At 33.9% G+C, this 18,062-nt stretch overlaps 3 protein-coding genes across 4 annotated transcripts; all 3 read right to left on the reverse strand.

Annotated features, from left to right (window-relative positions):
- Window positions 1-128: 128 nt before the first annotated feature.
- On the reverse strand, window positions 129-4,985 carry LOC114417881 (uncharacterized membrane protein At1g16860-like). Its single transcript, XM_028382928.1, has 5 exons — window positions 4,838-4,985; window positions 3,530-4,460; window positions 3,094-3,249; window positions 796-1,007; window positions 129-687 (listed from the first exon to the last, which is right to left on the reverse strand). The coding sequence occupies exons 2-5, from the start codon at window positions 4,403-4,405 to the stop codon at window positions 495-497; spliced, it is 1,437 nt and encodes a 478-aa protein (XP_028238729.1). The 5' UTR covers window positions 4,406-4,460; window positions 4,838-4,985; the 3' UTR covers window positions 129-494.
- A 3,687-nt stretch (window positions 4,986-8,672) lies between these two features.
- Window positions 8,673-9,453, reverse strand: LOC114417882 (ylmG homolog protein 1-2, chloroplastic-like). Its single transcript, XM_028382929.1, has one exon. It carries the CDS (start codon window positions 9,374-9,376, stop codon window positions 8,798-8,800), a length of 579 nt encoding a protein of 192 aa, XP_028238730.1. The 5' UTR covers window positions 9,377-9,453; the 3' UTR covers window positions 8,673-8,797.
- A 975-nt stretch (window positions 9,454-10,428) lies between these two features.
- On the reverse strand, window positions 10,429-16,837 carry LOC114417883 (ubiquitin receptor RAD23b-like). Of its 2 annotated transcripts, XM_028382930.1 has the most exons (12): window positions 16,624-16,835; window positions 15,782-15,943; window positions 15,359-15,397; window positions 15,201-15,274; window positions 15,081-15,125; window positions 14,356-14,533; window positions 14,141-14,251; window positions 13,970-14,032; window positions 11,498-11,545; window positions 11,313-11,422; window positions 10,954-11,032; window positions 10,429-10,861 (listed from the first exon to the last, which is right to left on the reverse strand). In XM_028382930.1, exons 1-12 carry the CDS (start codon window positions 16,687-16,689, stop codon window positions 10,745-10,747), a joined length of 1,092 nt encoding a protein of 363 aa, XP_028238731.1. In that variant the 5' UTR covers window positions 16,690-16,835; the 3' UTR covers window positions 10,429-10,744. The 2 variants fall into 2 exon arrangements, with proteins under 2 accessions (XP_028238731.1, XP_028238732.1); XM_028382931.1 differs by lacking the exon at window positions 15,081-15,125 and having other exon boundaries at window positions 16,624-16,837.
- Window positions 16,838-18,062: the final 1,225 nt, after the last annotated feature.

Consider the following 18,062-nt stretch of genomic DNA (forward strand, 5'->3'; position numbering starts at 1 on the left):
CTATACCCCTCAGTCAAGTTTCACCAATAGGCAAATTATATAGCATGATAGGAAAGGGATTGGTTCATATGATGCCGTTTGGTTATTGGTTATATTCAATCTTGTTTCAGTAGTTCAGTACCACCTAATTGACAAATCGTGTATGATAGATTCCCTTGACAGGTTCAACCAACAAAAGTCCTTCTGAATACACAACTTTCTCACTATATGAAACCACGTCCAATAAAAAGTATAAAATCCTCAGGAAAAATAAACGAATAAGAATTTCTATTAGCTATACAACAAACTAGGCGTTGAGTGTGGGGGAAAAAAAATCACCATATCAATGGCAGAATCATCACACTTACCAACAACACGTATATGCTTACAAAATACAAACAACAACCACCACCACCACTACCATCATTTTTGGATATGGGAAGACATATTTCCTTAAAGAAGAATACCTAAGAGGTTACCAGAGGATGACTACACTGGAACAACATCAAGGATGACTACACTGGAATGACATCAATCTTTGACGTATCTTCACATCTCAAAACAATACCCTCAAGGCTAGCAGGGAATATACATTTGGCCCATTGACATCCGGTACTCAAAGGCTCAGGTGGAGGGACAATCATAAGCACATTGTCATTTCTTTGAACAACTCCCATTACACTAACTGTGCTACCTTCTTTGATGTACCTGCAAAAAGATCAATGGCAGTTTCATAAGAACATTCTCCCCATCCTGAGTTATCTCAACTTTATTTTCTAGAAGCATTTTTGCAGTCAACAAGAAAAAGTACTTTACCCTTCTTTTAATTGCATTATACGATCATCGCTAGAAAGTTTTCTCTCTCCCAACCATCGAAGAAACTCAGGGGACATGTCTTTATTGGCTGGATTAACATCAATAACAATGGAATCATCAACATAAGGAGTCACCCTTGCACCATAGCCTGTTTTAACCAATGCTCTCAGTCCAGATTGGAAATCAGAGATGTAAAAGTCCACCACATGTCTCTGCATTGAATAAAATGCAAGGTAAATGAACATAAAAACTTAAAGTTTCAGATGTTATCCTGCAAAATCCAAAATACATGAGTGGCATGCTGATACAGTCTAGCCACATTAAGGAATAGAGAGCACAAATGGGGTTGCAAGTATCAAAACATTTCTAGAACATACTTTGAAACATTTAAGTTTATGAAAAAAAAATCAGTTTAATGTTTGGTCCTCCCTCAAGATTATAATTAGTATTTGTTAGATGAAGACAAATGAATGTATATTACATCTACTACACACCTCCTCAAGCAAGAACGCTTTGGGCTTCAAGCTTGGATAATTGACAGGCCCACCCACCTTGTACTAAAATTTAATTTTTTATTAAAAGAATGGAGGTGGGAGGGATCAAACTCTAAACTATTTGATTATAGAAGAAGCTTTGATACCAAGACATGAACCAACTATACCAAAAGCTTAAGTTGGTAAGTGAAGGCATTACTCTTATGATTGATTTTATGTTACATCTCTAATCTCTAATAGTAACAAATACAAAAAAAATTGGTAAAGAAGTGTTGGAAAGACACCTTAATTGCAGCCTCGAGGAGTGTATTCAGTCCCACATTGCCTCGAGATGGCTTGAATAAAGCTTATAAAGCTTGGATAATCCTCACCTTACAAGCCGATTTTGTGGGGTTGTATTGGGATCTAAGCCCAAACTCTAAGACGGATTTCTAGATCCATCAATGGTCACCTGCGTCGCTCCAAGCCCATAGCCTTGGGCATGAGAAGGTGTGTCAGAAAGCCAACTTAATTGCAGTCACCTCTAGCCCACCTTAATTGCAACCTCTTTGGGTTGCCTTAATTGCAGTCTTGAAGGGGTATGCTTTGTCTCACATAGCCTAGAGATAGAACTTTAACAGTGTTTATAAAGCTTGGACAGTTCTCACCTTGCAAGCCAGTTTCGTGGGACTGAGTTATGCCCTAAGCCCAAATACTAAGAAGTACAACTACTTCATGGTTACCCATCCAAACATCCATTTTGTAGGGAAGGTGGGTTAGTCAACTCTTGTATTCTGCATGTGAAAGTCATTAAGATGTTGTGATTTGTATCCTAAAGTATGTTGAACGAGCTCCTAAAAAAAGCTTATGTATGAAGATCAGGGACGAGCATAGATAATAAGATACTCATAAATGCCAATCAGGCATGCTCTCCTACTTACAAACAATCCCTTTTTTGGGAATTGTGTACTCATTAGGGGTAATATGATAGCCAGGAAGAATAAGAAACAAAAACAAGGTCACAAGATCCAGTGCAAAAGCAGACTGCCAAATCATGGCTTCATCTACTTGCTAGCTCATTTGAATGAAACAACTTCTGGGAGAACTTCAATTTAGGAAGGTTTTGCAAAATGCAAATGACACTTATGTGTAACAATTAAGCTGCTTTCATATCACCTTCCAATCTAATTTTCGTGATTGAGATAAACTATCACTTCATCAAGGAAAAGATTTTATTAGGAGATATTATCGCTAGCTTAATTAACTCCAATGATCAAATGACCAATGCCTTACCAGACCCCTCAGAGGTTCTCAAGTAAGTTATTTATGTAGCAAGCTTGGTTCATATGAATGATATTATCTTTATTCTCTAGCTTGTGGGTGGGGTTGGATATGTAATTGACCTTATAATTTACATTTGTGTCCAGGTTCATTGTACATACAACAACAACAACAACAACAACGCCTTATCCCACTAGGTGGGGTCGGCTACATGGATCAACTTCCGCCATAATGTACATATAATTATTTAGGTCCAAATTCATGGTATATAAGTTAGTAAGTTCATATAACTAGGGAAGTAATGATCCATGTATTTATTATTAGATTAATATATATTGTGATTCTACAATCTACATACAGTTCGGTAAATGCCTCTTTTTTGTTTCTCTCTCAATAGTTCATTTAAGCAAAGTATATTCTATGAGAAAACACACTATCTAATTCACCTCCATGGCAAATGCATATCAAGAAATCCTGAATATTTTATCAAATTTGAAAATTTGGCAATCTGATTAGAAAAGAATGAACAGATTAATGCAATTACCTCAGCTGCTCTAAGTCCCCATGTAAAACGACGATGTTTTGGGTTTGCTGCTTTTGAATCCCATCCTCGATATTCATACAAGCTTGTGGATGTATATACACATCTAGGAACCTTCTGAAAGGAGGACTCTAGTGGAACGTTACCGCAGGTAACCACCTTAAAAAGGTAGAATAAATTATAGGTCTATTTCCTTCATTTAGGCAAATATAACAACATAGACAAGATACATGAGCCAACCATTCAATTCAATGATGTCTATTGCACAAAAAGCAATATCCACCAAGCACCGGATGAATGAAAAAATGAATGATCAATGCATGGATGATCAAAGCATGGATGTTTAGGTGTGCATGTGTGTGTTTGCAGGACTGTGCTTTTCCCATGGTTATTTGCTTAATTGTATTATACATGTGTGTGTCAGTATTAAGTTACATACCCCAGAAACCTTCACAAATTGCCCATTCTTGGCAGTTCTAAGCTCTGCATCTGGATAACGGGAAATGAAACCAACAATGGCTTTCCTTCCAAAACAACTATTCCAAGTGAATAATGCAGCAACCGCACCAAAAAGAATTACAACAACAATGAGGAGAATGGCATTGTGGACAGCTCCAAGAATAAAACCGCCAGCAATGAATCCCATTACAAAAATCAGAATCACAGACCACAATATTGGCTTCGGGAAGTTCTTCCTGAAGGAATATTCATCATCAAGGCTAAGAGTGGTTACAGCAGGATTGTGGGCTACAAAGGAACTAAGAGACTTCATTGATCCTGTAGAATCTAATTGACCAGACACTTTCCTTGGAGCTCCAGATGAATTTAATGGGCCAGATGTAATAAGACCAGTCGTAGGAAGAACCGGAGGAATTGGACCAGAGTTTTGGCGTGTAACTCCACCAGATTGAGGGCCAGATGACTTCTTGACAGGTTCCCCATGTTTATTCAATGGACCAGAGTTGGTCTTTTTCATTGAGGCAGAAGCAGACATGCCTCCAGCGGATACATTACCAGATGTGATATAAACAGAACGAGCTGCAGCATTTTGCATGATAGGTCCAGAGTGTGAAGCAGCACCTGCAAATGATCCTGTCCTTGAAGGAGCATTATTTATTGGACCGGATTTTCTAGATTTAGAGCCATCCATGGGGATATCAAACATTTTCCCTAGTTCTCCAGACTTCTTGATGTCACCACCGGTATAGGGCATGGCAACTGAACTCATTGTCGGAGTCTTTTCTTTTGGCTGTTCAGGGCGGCCTGATACATACAGGCCATTGCTGAGCTGATGAGATGGGAATCTTGAACCCATCAGACTTTTTAAAAGCAGCGCAACTAAGAAAAGGCACCAGTTTGTTAAAGTGGTACTGCAAAACAGTAAAACCAAAAAGAACAATTGAAATAGAATTTTAGGCATAATTCAATAATACTCTAAGGGATAGATATCCATATTCATCTACTAGAGAGAAAGCATCATGAAGTAAACTCATAATTTTTCCTTAGTTGAGAAGTATGAGAAATCAGACAAAAACTTGAAGAAGAAAAAAAAGGCAACAGAAATGCAATGCTGGGTTTTCTGGTAAAGGATTGATTGATTCGGCAAAAAGAAGCATAGAGTGAGTGAGTGGAGCGTGTGAGAGAAGCAAGGATAGTGAATCCTCTTAATGGAGTGTGTTAGGAGAAAAAGGGTAAGTGGATCTCCCACAAAAGAATGCAATTTGAATGGGAGGGAGAAGATGGGTACCTGAAGGTTGAAGAGAATCAAAGAGAGAGGTGATGAAGCTGCTGAGTCTGAGATCCCATCTTCGAAGCAGCATCCATCTCTGCCACTAACTATTATTAAAACTTGAAACTCTCTCTCCTCAACTCAACAACTGCTAAAAACCACCAAACCAAGCAACGTATAATTTATTATTAACATTTCTCTTCTTCTTTACTTTTCTTACTTTATCAAAATTAATTTCTTTTTATTAACTTATGTACTAACTTCTAACCACTCAATTTGTAAAATAATAATACTTAAGAAGGACCGAGCTATTTTATGCATTACCTAATCCAACAGAGACAAATAAATTCCATCTCATCTAAAAGAAAAGGCACCTTTAAATGGCCAAAATGAACACTCCATGTTAACCCCAAAAACAAATTTAGCATTTTTTTAAATATGTATACATTATATTTACTTAATATAGTTTATTTCGTGTCTACCAAGATATTAGCGTCTTTGGCGCCTCCAAATCGTTTATTACTCTGTCTTATACACGATGTAAAGCGTGTGTACCAAATTAGACAATTAAGAAAAAAAATTCCAGAATTTTACTTTCATGGGGGCAGGGGGAGTTTTATTCTATAAAGGCTATCTGGCATAAACAATTCAATTTGAAAAATATTTCTTTGGAATCTATTGTAGGATTTTGTTTCATCGTCAACGTTTCACCGTGAAGCATATGTTCACACGAATGACACCATAACTTTCTAACGAAATTTTGATTAAAAATATATTTAAACTTAATCATAATTTAGATAAAAATTGTACATTTAAATCATAATAATAGATTGAGAGGCTGAGAATGATAAACTTTCCCTCTTTTTCTATTTTACAAGAAAAAAAAAATATATATATATATATATACACACACGGTGAGGTACATAAATGTTTATATATTGTACCACATGCATGAATGTAATTTTTGCTTAAACCATAAGAAAAACGCTTTCCACCCATGACGTGTGCCCGTACATAATTTATTTAATGTATGTTTGAATCAAGGTTTGTAAAATTATTTAAAATAAAATTAATTTTGAAATGAAATAGTTTTTGTCAAAATATTTTTATTCTAAAAGTTAAGTGGAAAAAACTACTTAATTATTTTAACTAAATCAATTTTAAACTCAGGATCAATTCTTTAATATGAAAATAATCATGTAAATATTTACTCAAAATTATATTAGTTGCTATTTTAACAATTTTAAATTATTCAACATATATCCAATTCCAAGCACACACTTAAATATCTTAAATTTCAAGTTTAGTTTCACTAGCTTAGCCATTTTCTTTCCTTCTTTATATTGATGAAAGTGTAGCTATTTTCAAACTGATGAACATTCGCAGTACTTCGATTCGAATATAGTGAGAAGTGAATAAGTTCTGGTACATTAAATAAACCAATTTAATATTATTTCCACTTGTTCGTTGTATTGTACATACCAAGTGTATATGAACTGTATGCCAATATTACATGCGCGCAAATGGTCAACATTAAATGCCTACTTGGGTTAACACAAGGTCAGGCCAAGTAATCACTATCAGTTCCAGGATCAAATTTCGGCAACTGTGGCTGGGATTTCCAAGGCATATTATCTTCACCCTTTCCCCCTTTACATTTCTTCTAATATAATGTGATTTTGGAGCTTACTTAATTAGCTGCTGCTATAATCCAAAAGTAATACTAATAATAACAATAATCTTGCGTTGGAGAGTGATAGATTTTTCGATTCATTGAGCTGAAGTTAGTGGTTTGCTGAAATTGTCGGCATTAGATGTAGGAGAAGGTCTACAAACAAGTTTGCGTTTCTCCAAAGACATTAGTTCTTTGATTCTCAAGACATATCATTTCTGTTTGTTGTTTTTAACTGTCGGAGCAAATGCTTTTCGGTCTTTAAATTAAATTTACTTGCAAGTTGCACTTAAAATTGAGAATTTGAGTTTCATCTCCATACATTATTACAATATTGTCCGATCGTTAAGCAAAACGGCGAAATATTTATTAATTAGAAAATGGAGATGTATTTCAGGCACTAGCAGTATACTGGCAGAAAATAGGGTGATATTTATTAAAAAACAAAAAATTTACCTTTCCCTTTCCTCAAATATGCCTACACTCTATTCTTTCCATAAATGTAAAATACACACCCCTCCACTTAAAAGATAAGTATGTAATACAATTGAATCCGGCTTACTGTAACTGTTTTTTTTTTCTTCATTATTTTTTATATCTGACAAAATGTAACGATAAGTGAAAAGGGGGCAGAATCACACCTAGAAATGTGAAAAGAAAATCAATAAAAGCTCTAGAAATGTGAAAAGACAAAATGTCATCTGAAAAACACATTCATCACTGCTGTTAAGAAATTCATTAGAAAGACCAAATGCAACTCATATTCATCTCCTAGAAATGTACATGTTAAAATTAAAATAGGAGAGTAAGGATAAATCAAAAGGGGGCAGAATCACACCTGACATGTGAAAAGAAAATCAATAAAAGCTCTAGTTAAAAGAGGAAACTCAATTATTACAAATTGATGAAAACCATTAAAAACTTCAATTGGAAATATTAGAATGATTTTGCTGGTGTTAAAAATATCAGCATAAAAAAAAGCATATAAAACATGATAATAATAGGATTGTTAAGAAGTGTCAAACACAAATGGATCCACAATACTGATGTTGTTAACAAGAAACAATATTCAAGTTGCCTTAATATTAGAAGGAATCTCACGAAATACGTAACTATGCACTGAACATTTAATAATGATTTTGAAATCTTGTTGGCTTGTCGATTGTCAGTTGTCACATGTAATCTCAAAAGTCATAAAATTTCAATTCAAAGGCAGAGTTACAACTAAATGGCCCCTAAAGAATTGGTTTCTGACATAACACAACACAAGGACCTCATTTGATGTATATAACAAATCTTACCTAATGAGAAAAGACTTCAGTGACTTCAGTTGTTGTAACTATTGTATCATCTAATATACAGAAAATGTGTAAAATAAATAGATGTATCAGTATCATTACTCTTTTATATATATATATATATATATATATATATATATATATATATATATATATATATATATATATATATATATATATATATATATATAGCCAAATTATACCCCAAAAAAAACATTAAAAATATCACCACTTGAAATTTTAAATATTTTAAGTGTGTCTTAACTCCATTATAGGTAAAACAACGGCCAAAAATTAAACCTTTTAAAAAAAAAATCTATATGAAAAGGGAGTAAAACACCTTATATATTTAATATACACAGAGAAAGGTGTAGGGTTTTCACATTCACAATCCATAATAACAACGAAGAAGAAGAAAGTGCTAGCTAAACAAAAGTGCTATAATGAAGAGAAGAAAGAGATGAAGTTACTATAAACTTGAAGAGGAGCACAATATACAAGGTGAGGAGAAAATTTAGCAAGAATTAAAATACACACAATACAAACAGAACAGGATGTGTCATATTTGATAAAATAACACATTTAGTGTGTGTTTGCATCTGTGTTAGAATTAGAAATGCACATATCTTCTTCCTATTTGCATGTCCAAAACAGCAAACGACACAGAAGCTACAGAGAGTACTCTCTGTAGCTTCTGCAGGATCCAAACATAATGTTAATAACTCAAAACAATCCAAATATTGCATTGGAAATTCTGATAAAATAGATTAGTTGTAATGGCATTTTGAATTTTGAAAAGACTAATATGTTGTAGAAGCGATCAGCAAAACCAGGTGATTGCCTCATTGCATTTGCGGACAAAAGAAAAAGTATAGAGAGGTGATGCGCATAAATAAGTAAATATATCATAATAGGAATGGGATTATGAATTATTGGTATTGGTGCAAGCAAGGGGAACATGGAAAGATAAAAGTACGAAGTTGATGCTATAAAAGAAAAGAGAGAAATTCACATAGCAGTCTGAAGAATAGAGCCAAGGGTGCCCAAGACGGCGAAGGCGAGAAGAGGGCTGACATCGAGGGTGTCAAAAACAGGGGGGATGATGTTGCGGAAGAGGTTGAGATAAGGATCGCAGAGGTCTCGGATGGCCGAGAGAGGCTGCCGCTCCCAGGGGATGTTTGGGAACCAACTCAGCAAAACCCTAACCATCAAAACACCGCTGTATATGTCAAGCCACTTCCCCAGCCCCGCCGCCACAACCGTCAGCGGCGTGTTCAGGGCTCCACTAGCACTCGGACGGTCACGAAGGGAAGCGAAGAACAAAGTGCCCATCGTGGACACGCTGTCGCTGTTGATGCTCAACACTGGAGTGGCCGCCTTCTTCATCAGCAACAGGGCGAGTCCCATCAGCGTGGACAGCGTGCGAGTGCATTTCGTAGTACAAGTAAGACTTGGGCTGGGTGAAGAAGGGAGGGCTTGAGGTTTGAAGCTCAAGCAAGTGGAAGAAGGACTTGGGGTGTGCCTGTGTTGTCTAACAAAGGGAAGCGAGGAAATGGAGTTCTGACCCAGTGACAGCGCCATCGTCATCTCAATCCGCTAGGGATTTCGCGGAGAACGGAGACCCAAATCTTTATGTTTATCTTCCTCCTCCTCAATACACTATTTTCTTTTATATATAAACACATCATTCTTTTTATTTCCAAAACGCACCTTCAATCATCAATAATCAATTTCTATGATGTGCTCCTCTATCATCTAAATTCTAAAGTGAGATGGTGTATTTTAAATATACTTATAATTCTTTATTGGAAAACCAACTATTAAAAAATTATGATAAAATTCAAAGCTAACTACAATATCAATAATTATTTTTTTAATTAACTATTATTATTACAAATATTATTTTTTAAAGTATGTTATTCTGACTTTAGTGTTTTATTCTTTTATTCTTATGAATCAAAGATACCAAAAACTTTATTATAATAACTCACACTCAATCAGCTTAGGCTCAACTAAACCTCTTTAGTAATCTCTTATGAATTAAAATATTATTACAAATATCTTCAAAAATATTTTATTCATAATGAAAAATAAAATAATTCTAAAAAAAGTGCATTTAATAAATTAAAAAAAATGATGAATCTGAGTGAAATAAAAAGGAAAAAAAAGTTTCAACAGTAAGTAAAAATAGTTCAATGATTTTCAAATCAACCAGTTTAAATCAATCTCTAATTGAACAAATTATTCATTGATAAAATAACAAAAAAATTGAAAAGAAAAAGAAATGAATGACATTTTTCATTTTTAAATTAAGATAATATTTTCAAATAAAAAAAATATTATGACATCTAATCTGTATTAATCTATCACTTAATTTTGTGAAAAATTAAAGAACATTTGTTACGAATAAAAAAAATATCCATCTGTTTTTCCTTCTAAAATTTAACTTCTACGCACATCTTGATAATTGCAACAAATATTAGATTGATGCATACCCTTACCTTTTTTGTTGTTGGTTAATCCCGAGAATAGACAATTGCAATATTGGAATAACCTATCCATCGTTAATTTACAAAATATTTTAACCTAACAGATTGTTACTTTCGTGAAAATGGAAGTGCCGAAGTAGAACGTGCATATTGAACGCCGCAAAAACACTGTTTCGATGACACATGGCTAAATCCAAACTCTACCCCATATATTATCCAACAAGTCACATTTAAGTTAAAAAAAATTAAAAACAAAACTATGAATCAATGGAAGTAATGTGAGTTAAGAGACTTTTTTTGGCACATAAAAAAGAAAAAGAACTAAAGCCGCAGCAGAGTTACCCCCCAATGGTATCTGCAAGCAAATAAGGGGGAGGAGTGGATCTATAATTTATAGAGAGAGAGGTCGAGCTCCTAACTCCAAGCTTCGCCAGGAAATCAGCAGTTATTTCCTTCCCAAAGTCATTTAATCCTCAAAGTCTCCAGCATTCTCCAATAAATAGTTGGCTGCCAATTGCTCATCACGGTCACATGCCAAAAATGCTTCTATCACCGAGGCTCTATCAAATCCCATAGCCTCAAGCTACGAATAATAAGTAAAAATCAATCAGCAGGAATGAAAATCGCAATGACACGTATATTATTAGACTACAAAAAGGAGTGACATTGACATACCCTTCCAATTGCCTCCTGCTCAGCTGGAGTCACATTGATGGCATGGGGCATGTCTTGCTCAGGCTGCTCAAACATATCACTGACAGAAAAAAGATGGATACGTTTCTACTTCAAAATTTCGTGAATATAAAATATTAAATGATGCAAGTAAACTCCCAATTTAATATTATATGATATAAGAATAGAATATCAAGCTAACAAGTAGAAACGTTTCTTTCATATTGCATATATGGGGAAAAAAATTTGACAACCAACAATTGAAACGGTATATGAAGAAAGATAATGGATCAATTAAGTAATGGTTATGAAATGTAAAACGGATAACTTAATATACCATATATGGCAAGCAATAAACTCACCCTTCAGAACCCTCAACAGGTTCATTTATCAACTGGAGAAACTCCCCATGATGCTCTTGAATCAGTCTTAAAAGACCGGGATTCTGCTTACCAAGTTCCTGAAGCACAGGCTGTAAGGGAAAGTGGAAATCATTAGACATCAAGAAATGACCAAAAGGCAGGAAGGTGATCGAGAAAATGAATACCTGTAGAATTTGTGGATTGGATTGCACCATTGAACGCAATGCTTGAAACTGGAAATGCAGACAGAGAAATGGTCACTTAAAAACTATGAAAGTAGAGATTGAAGCCAGATACAACAAGAAGCCTCATCCCAATAGGTGGGGTTGGTTGGCTACATATGCAAAAGCTTGAAACCAGAGTAGTTAATAGCGCAGCGTCATGCAGGCTGATACTACTCCAGGTGAAGCCACAACCTCTCTCTCCCCTCCTTCTCTCTTATCCACCAAACCAACCTTATAACTCCGTCGTTTTATGCTTTATAATGGGGTTAAACTAGGAAAATCCTATCCCTTTATATTCTGAACCTCTTCTTCTTCGATGACCCAGCCCTAACTTCCTCACTTCTCATTGCACTCTGTTCTGAGCTCCCATCGCTGTTGCAACTCCGAACAGCACTGCCTAACACAGCCCAGTGCTGACAGAGATCTTGTCTGGCCAAACTTGACATCCACAACCTGGTTCGTGATTTTCCATCAGTGACCCATCTTTTTCCTGGTGAGTTTCCCAGCCAATCTCCAGCATTTATGAAGAGTGAAAACCCATCTTTTTCTTCTCTGTTCATTTTCAGCATATATACATTGTGTAATATCATATCTATTCAGGGTTTAAAATAGCGGGACGACCGCTATCCACTATAGTGTTTTTTAGGCCGGCTGCTCCACACTGCTATTCACTATTGACTACTGTGCTTTAAACTAGAAAGAATAACAAATTATTTTCCGTTTACTGACTAGACACAGCTGTCAATTAAAAAGTATTTGGAATCACAGTGCATTAGAAATAACAAAGTAATTGGAACTGACAAGAGCATGCTTCACAAACTCATCTTATGGAACTTATATAAGATAAAAGGATTGATAGGAAGCTTCAGAATCACAAGTCTTCTTTTTAAGCAGAGTAAAGAAGTACATGATATTGCAGTTCAGCAAGACCGACCCTTGTACAGGCTTGGAGATACCAATGATACCATGTCACAAAGTTTAGGTATCTCGGTTCTATAATACAAAGAAATGGTGAAACAAAGGGAGACGTAAATTCAAAAGATTCAATCTGGGTGGATGAGTGCTTCAGAGTTTATCTATGATACACTAACATAATATTAATGATGTTTTATGGTGGCATTGAATATGAGGTGATAATGGGCCAAGAATATCATGATTCATGAGTGCTGTTGGGATGAGAACTAATGCCTGCTGAGGAAAAGATAGTAGATTCGTGCCCAATATGGTTTGGACATGTGCCTCACTTAAAAGAGTATATCAAATAGAGGATATCCCTATAATTAAAAGTGGAAGATGAAAAATGGCCTCTCTTAAGGATTGGTTTTTGACAAATACAAAGATGTTATTGATTTATGTAGCCGATCCTACCTAGTGGAAAGAGATTTTGGTTGCTCTATAAGACAAAGGGTTGAAGTAAAATGAAATACATAGCATTAATTTATTGTTTTTTCAATGCTCCATCCTTCTTTAGTCCTTTCCAAACATATTGAAGAGAAATAAGGTAACTTCCAAATTCACGTTTCACACTCATTCTTTAAATGGTTAACATTATCTGTGGCATGGACAAATTGTATATAATCCAAAAAATCAAGGTGCAAACATTGCCTATGTGTCTACTTTCATCAATACAACAAATTCAATATACTAAACTTAAAGCTTTGATTAAACTACTTTGTAGGTCTCTACAGTTTTACTGAATTTTCAAACAAGTCCCTATAGTTTAAAACTTATTTTAACAAGGTCCCTATACTTCAAAAAAAAAATTAATGATGTTCCTATAGTTTAACTAAGTTTTCAATTAGGAGTTAGGCCTATCAAATGTAAATTTTTGTAAGTCCTTGGTATTTATAACATCAACATGAATGGCCTGCAGAAGACGGTTTAATCTAGAGAGCGGCATTTAGAGAGAGATAACAGAATCTTTTAATAAGAATTTAAAGAATGACAACATTTTTATTCATGTAAAAATGTAGTACATGGGTAAATTCATGTTAAAAGTGGAGGCCTACAAAGTTATAAATCCAAAAATTGTAGTACATAGTACTACATAGTGCATAGGTACATAAATCTACTCTTGGTAGAGACTTAGTGGAGACTATTTCTGGGCATTATAATAATTGATGCTACTTAGACACCAATCCCCATGAATATTAAATGCATTTTGCATGTGATGCATGAACCACATACACTTCTAACATACTGCAAGCATCCATTAACAGAGTCCAAAGCTATCAGCCAGTAGGGACTAAAAAATTTCTAGAAATATATGAACTCTCTAACATTTTAAACAAAAAGTACCTACCTATTTCAAATTTTGTTAAAATTATAGGAACCTATAGAGTAATTTAACCAAAATCTTTCTTACAACTTGGATACTGAAGAATATGTCTTTGGAAATAAAGAGAATAACAATTGACGGAGCAGCAAACTCACCTGGGGGTTATTTCTAAGGAAGTCCAGCGATCCAAGTCCAGCACCAGTACTAGAAATTGTCTCCTGGGAGAGAGTTTCAGCTTGATGTAAAGCACAGAAAGTAACAGAAAAAGATGCAAATAGCAAGATGGAATTACTTTTGATGATCCATTCAGTATCATGAGTTTTTACCTGTGGAAACATATTTAAGGGAGATGAATTAGGTCCTACAGGAACTGCTCCAGAAGACATACCAGCTGTTTGAGGAACTGGCACAGCAACTTCGGCTGCTTCAGGGATTCCCTGCCAAAAAGCAAAAAAGCACAAAAAATTGAAGAATTGTTAAATCCAAACATTCACAACAGAAAATTTTAAGCATTCAAAAAATACAAGCAGTTAAGACATACAGAATACAAATAATCTATAGCACGCTCTGGGTTATTATAAGCTGCCCGAAGAGCACGACTAACTGTGTCTCTGTCCCAATTGCCACCACCCATGTCCATAATTTGTTGAATAGTCTGCTCAAGATTACTACCAGCAACTAAATTCGAAGCAGCCAGACCATAGGTATCTGCAGACACACTGCAAAAATGTAGAGGCCTTTTTAGAAGACTTGATGAAAGGAAAGGAGACAATGTCAATGGCAAACAACTCATCCCAACAATGTTAATGAGCCAAAAGAAAAAGAATAATGGCATGAAGGTTATGATAAGCAGCCACAAAACAACTTACATGGCATAATAACTACGATCAGCAAATATAAAATTTTATTTAAATGACTAGTATAATAACCAAATGTACCCCTCAAAGAGCATTCAGTAAAAATATTTGAATTAAAAACCACACTGCTTCCAGTATTATAATGTCAACATCATAATAATTAATTTGATTAAAAGAATAGAACATCTCAAAAACTCACGAGTTAAAGAAAAACCATAATGGAAAAATTAAAATTCAAATTACAGCAAACACATTTTTCTCTTGAATGTAGCACTAAAGATCTAAACGATAATTCACCATTCTTTGCTCAGTAACTATTTTATGGGAGTACATTGTGGCATCCTGAATAAAAACTTCAGTAGAATTTATTAACCGTATCTTAAAAGAAATGTAGAGACAAAAACCATACTTTGTAGTTGGGGCATCTGTGCTAGATGTACTGTTGTTTGCAGCTCTGAAAAACCAGATAAAATAAATAAGGAAAAAAACCGGCTGATATAGAAATCAACCTCATAAAAGATAGACTCACTGAGTTTGCACTGGAGGATCAGAAGGAGGGGTGGAATTTGACATTGATACAGTCGTAGCAGGATTGCTGGCAGGCTGACACACATTCACAATAGCCAATACAGATAAGGAAAACAGGGAAAGAAAGAAATCTTTCAAAAATGAGCAAGCAATACATACCTGAACAGATGAAGCTGCAGCAGAACCCGATGTTTTACTCTGTAAATAGAGAAGTCAAAAGGAAAATTATGGTTGAAGAAGTTGAACAGTGTCTCTTACAATTTACAATACAAACAAAAACAAACTATTGAAAGAAAAATGTCTTAATTGAGTTTATCTAATCAGAACAATCCAAGCAAAAGATATTATATGACAAGATCTAAATCATCTCATAATGTCAAGATAAAATCAGGGGGAGACAATCCAAGCAAAAGATTCTTATCATTTTGATTTGTTAAATGATAGAGAGCAGATCAATAAATCTCTGTATCTAAAAATTATACAAATAAAATTTCACTATCAACAAGTAGAGCACTACATCTGGATGGAGGTGACTTGCCTAAGCAATTGTTTGGCAAGGTATTCTTGAAGAAAGAAATATACCTTACTAAGCATAACAACAAGAAAACCATCTTCAGAGACTTTGTTCTCTACTAATGTAGTTTCATCTTTCAAAACCTTACCATTGTGAATCAGCAATTGCTGTCCACATGGGTAATTATCTTTTCCTTGTACATCTTCAATATTCTTCTTGACAGCCATAACCTGAAGTGACAAAAAGAAGAACACTTCAGCTAATAAACAACAAATTGATAATTTCGGCTGATAAACAATAGAATTTGAAAATAGCACTTCAAAATTTTCCGAATACCACGTAAAGCCTGGTGACAAATTCCTATTCTAACTATGAATTCACATTAAAGTAAAATAGGCAACATGGAATCGGGATTGTATTCAGTGTAAATGTGTAATGCTTATACGAGGGAGCAAAATACCTAAAACACAGTTAGTACAGTACCAACAATTTTCAATAAAAAACAAAAACAGCATCGGCATCTGAGGACTGAGTACCACGCCCGGAACATACAAAATTCCTTGTAATAATAATAATAATAATAATAATAATAATAATAATAATAATAATAATAAAAAGTAATACTGGCATCCACGAAATACTAAATTAATTTGTACAATGTTGGTGGGAAATAAAATGAATGTATGCGATACAAATACAAACAAAATCAATGGCGGATGAGTTTGAATAACAACAATTACAACCATGGTTTGAAAAAAATGGAGAAAAAATTTGCATCCAAAAATTGAAAAAAAAAAAAAAAACAATCAACAAACGTACAGATATTTTACTATAACTGAGAAAGCAACGAGTGATAGGGAAAACGGAAAAGAGAGACAGAGCTCGCTGAATTGCGAAGGAGATTACTGACAGTGTCGGAGGGTTGAACCCTGATTTCGAAATGGCTCCCTTTCAAAGTCTTCACTGTGAGCTTCATGCCGCCGAATTATCGGAATGACGCCGGAAACGGCAGCGATCCGATGAAAGAACGGTAGTGGAGAAGGAAACCCTAGGCCTAGAGAGAGAAACAACTTCGTCTGTTGCCGTTGCAGAGGATGAACACGTCAACCACACACACATGTATGTATAATGCTTTTTTCTATTCTCTTTATTTTTCCTTTCTCCCTTCATTAACTCTCACTAAACAGCCAATTTGTTTAAACTAAATTTTAAAAAAAAAAGTGTTTTGTAAAAAATATTTTTTAAAGAACCAAATAGATCTGTTTCTTAAGAAAAACAGAAATTTTCCTTTTTTTTAGGAAAAAAAATTAAACATATACATAAAAAAAAGCAAAAACAACTTATTTTTTTAATTGTCATCATTATAAACCAAAAAGAAAAACAAGACCTCCAATGTATTGTAGAAACAACATTTTGTATATATGCATTTTTTTATTTTCAATAAGAATATCTTCCAACCGATAGTTGGAGATTAATTATTTTTGAGACATAAAGATCATTGAAGTGAGTTTTGCTTCTTTTAACAAATTGTTTTCATACACATGTTCATAAATTTAACTTTTAACAACATACTAGAAAAAACTCAACTATTTATATTTGTAAAAATATATTTGTTTTGTGATTATTCGTGTGACAACAAAGATTGAATATGGAAAATTAATATACACTAACATAAATTTAATTATGGTCTAAAGATTTTTCTACCATCAAGTTTTTGCATTTTTAATTTTTTTTATAAATATGTATTTTCAATTTTGATATTTATATTTTTTAACTGACTTATATTTTATATTTAGAAAAATGAACTATTTTAATTGTTAAAAGGGAGATGCCAACTATAATAATACAAAATAAATAAATTGTAAAGATAAGTTATAATCTATAAAATAATAATATAAAACCAAACAAACGGATACAAATAGTAAAATAAAATAAACATTATATATAAATTTATATTTTTTTATTTAAAAAACATGCATTTTTCATTAAAAATTTACAAGATCATGCATTCGTTGATCCACAAGTGGGATATGTGCATGTCTAATATATTTTTTAAAAATACCTATCAAGATGTGTTATGAGTGAAAATGTTATGTATCTAGTTGGTCACTTTAGTGAGATCTCTTCTTATAATTACAGTTTTTTTGTTCATTAGCATAGCACTGTCCTGCACAAATATTAAATTTATATTTGATAATTTATAATTATTTTATAGTGTTATAATTTTGTAATATTATCAATTATTTTGTGTATTTTTTAATGAATGTGTGTGTTAGTATTTCAAATTAAGTGTTATATTAAATTATCTTTGAAAATAATCATTCATTTTAAAATTTTGTATACCAAAAT

This window comes from Glycine soja, chromosome 7, assembly GCF_004193775.1.
Source record: "Glycine soja cultivar W05 chromosome 7, ASM419377v2, whole genome shotgun sequence".
Taxonomy (NCBI): Eukaryota; Viridiplantae; Streptophyta; class Magnoliopsida; order Fabales; family Fabaceae; genus Glycine; species Glycine soja.

What these genes read in the sequence shown, in the direction of transcription:
- LOC114417881 (XM_028382928.1), bottom strand. Translation starts at nt 4,405, where the DNA reads ATGGGTTCAAGATTCCCATCTCATCAGCTCAGCAATGGCCTGTATGTA. An exon ending in AATTTGTGAAGGTTTCTGGG is followed by an intron (nt 3,250 to 3,529) that starts GTATGTAACTTA and finishes TACCTTTTTAAG; the next exon opens with GTGGTTACCTGCGGTAACGT. An exon ending in GGGGACTTAGAGCAGCTGAG is followed by an intron (nt 1,008 to 3,093) that starts GTAATTGCATTA and finishes TATTCAATGCAG; the next exon opens with AGACATGTGGTGGACTTTTA.
- LOC114417883 (XM_028382930.1), bottom strand. Translation starts at nt 16,689, where the DNA reads ATGAAGCTCACAGTGAAGACTTTGAAAGGGAGCCATTTCGAAATCAGG. An exon ending in GATCCTCCAGTGCAAACTCA is followed by an intron (nt 15,126 to 15,200) that starts GTGAGTCTATCT and finishes CTGGTTTTTCAG; the next exon opens with AGCTGCAAACAACAGTACAT. An exon ending in ACAGATGCCCCAACTACAAA is followed by an intron (nt 14,534 to 15,080) that starts GTATGGTTTTTG and finishes ACATTTTTGCAG; the next exon opens with TGTGTCTGCAGATACCTATG.
- LOC114417882 (XM_028382929.1), bottom strand. Translation starts at nt 9,376, where the DNA reads ATGACGATGGCGCTGTCACTGGGTCAGAACTCCATTTCCTCGCTTCCC.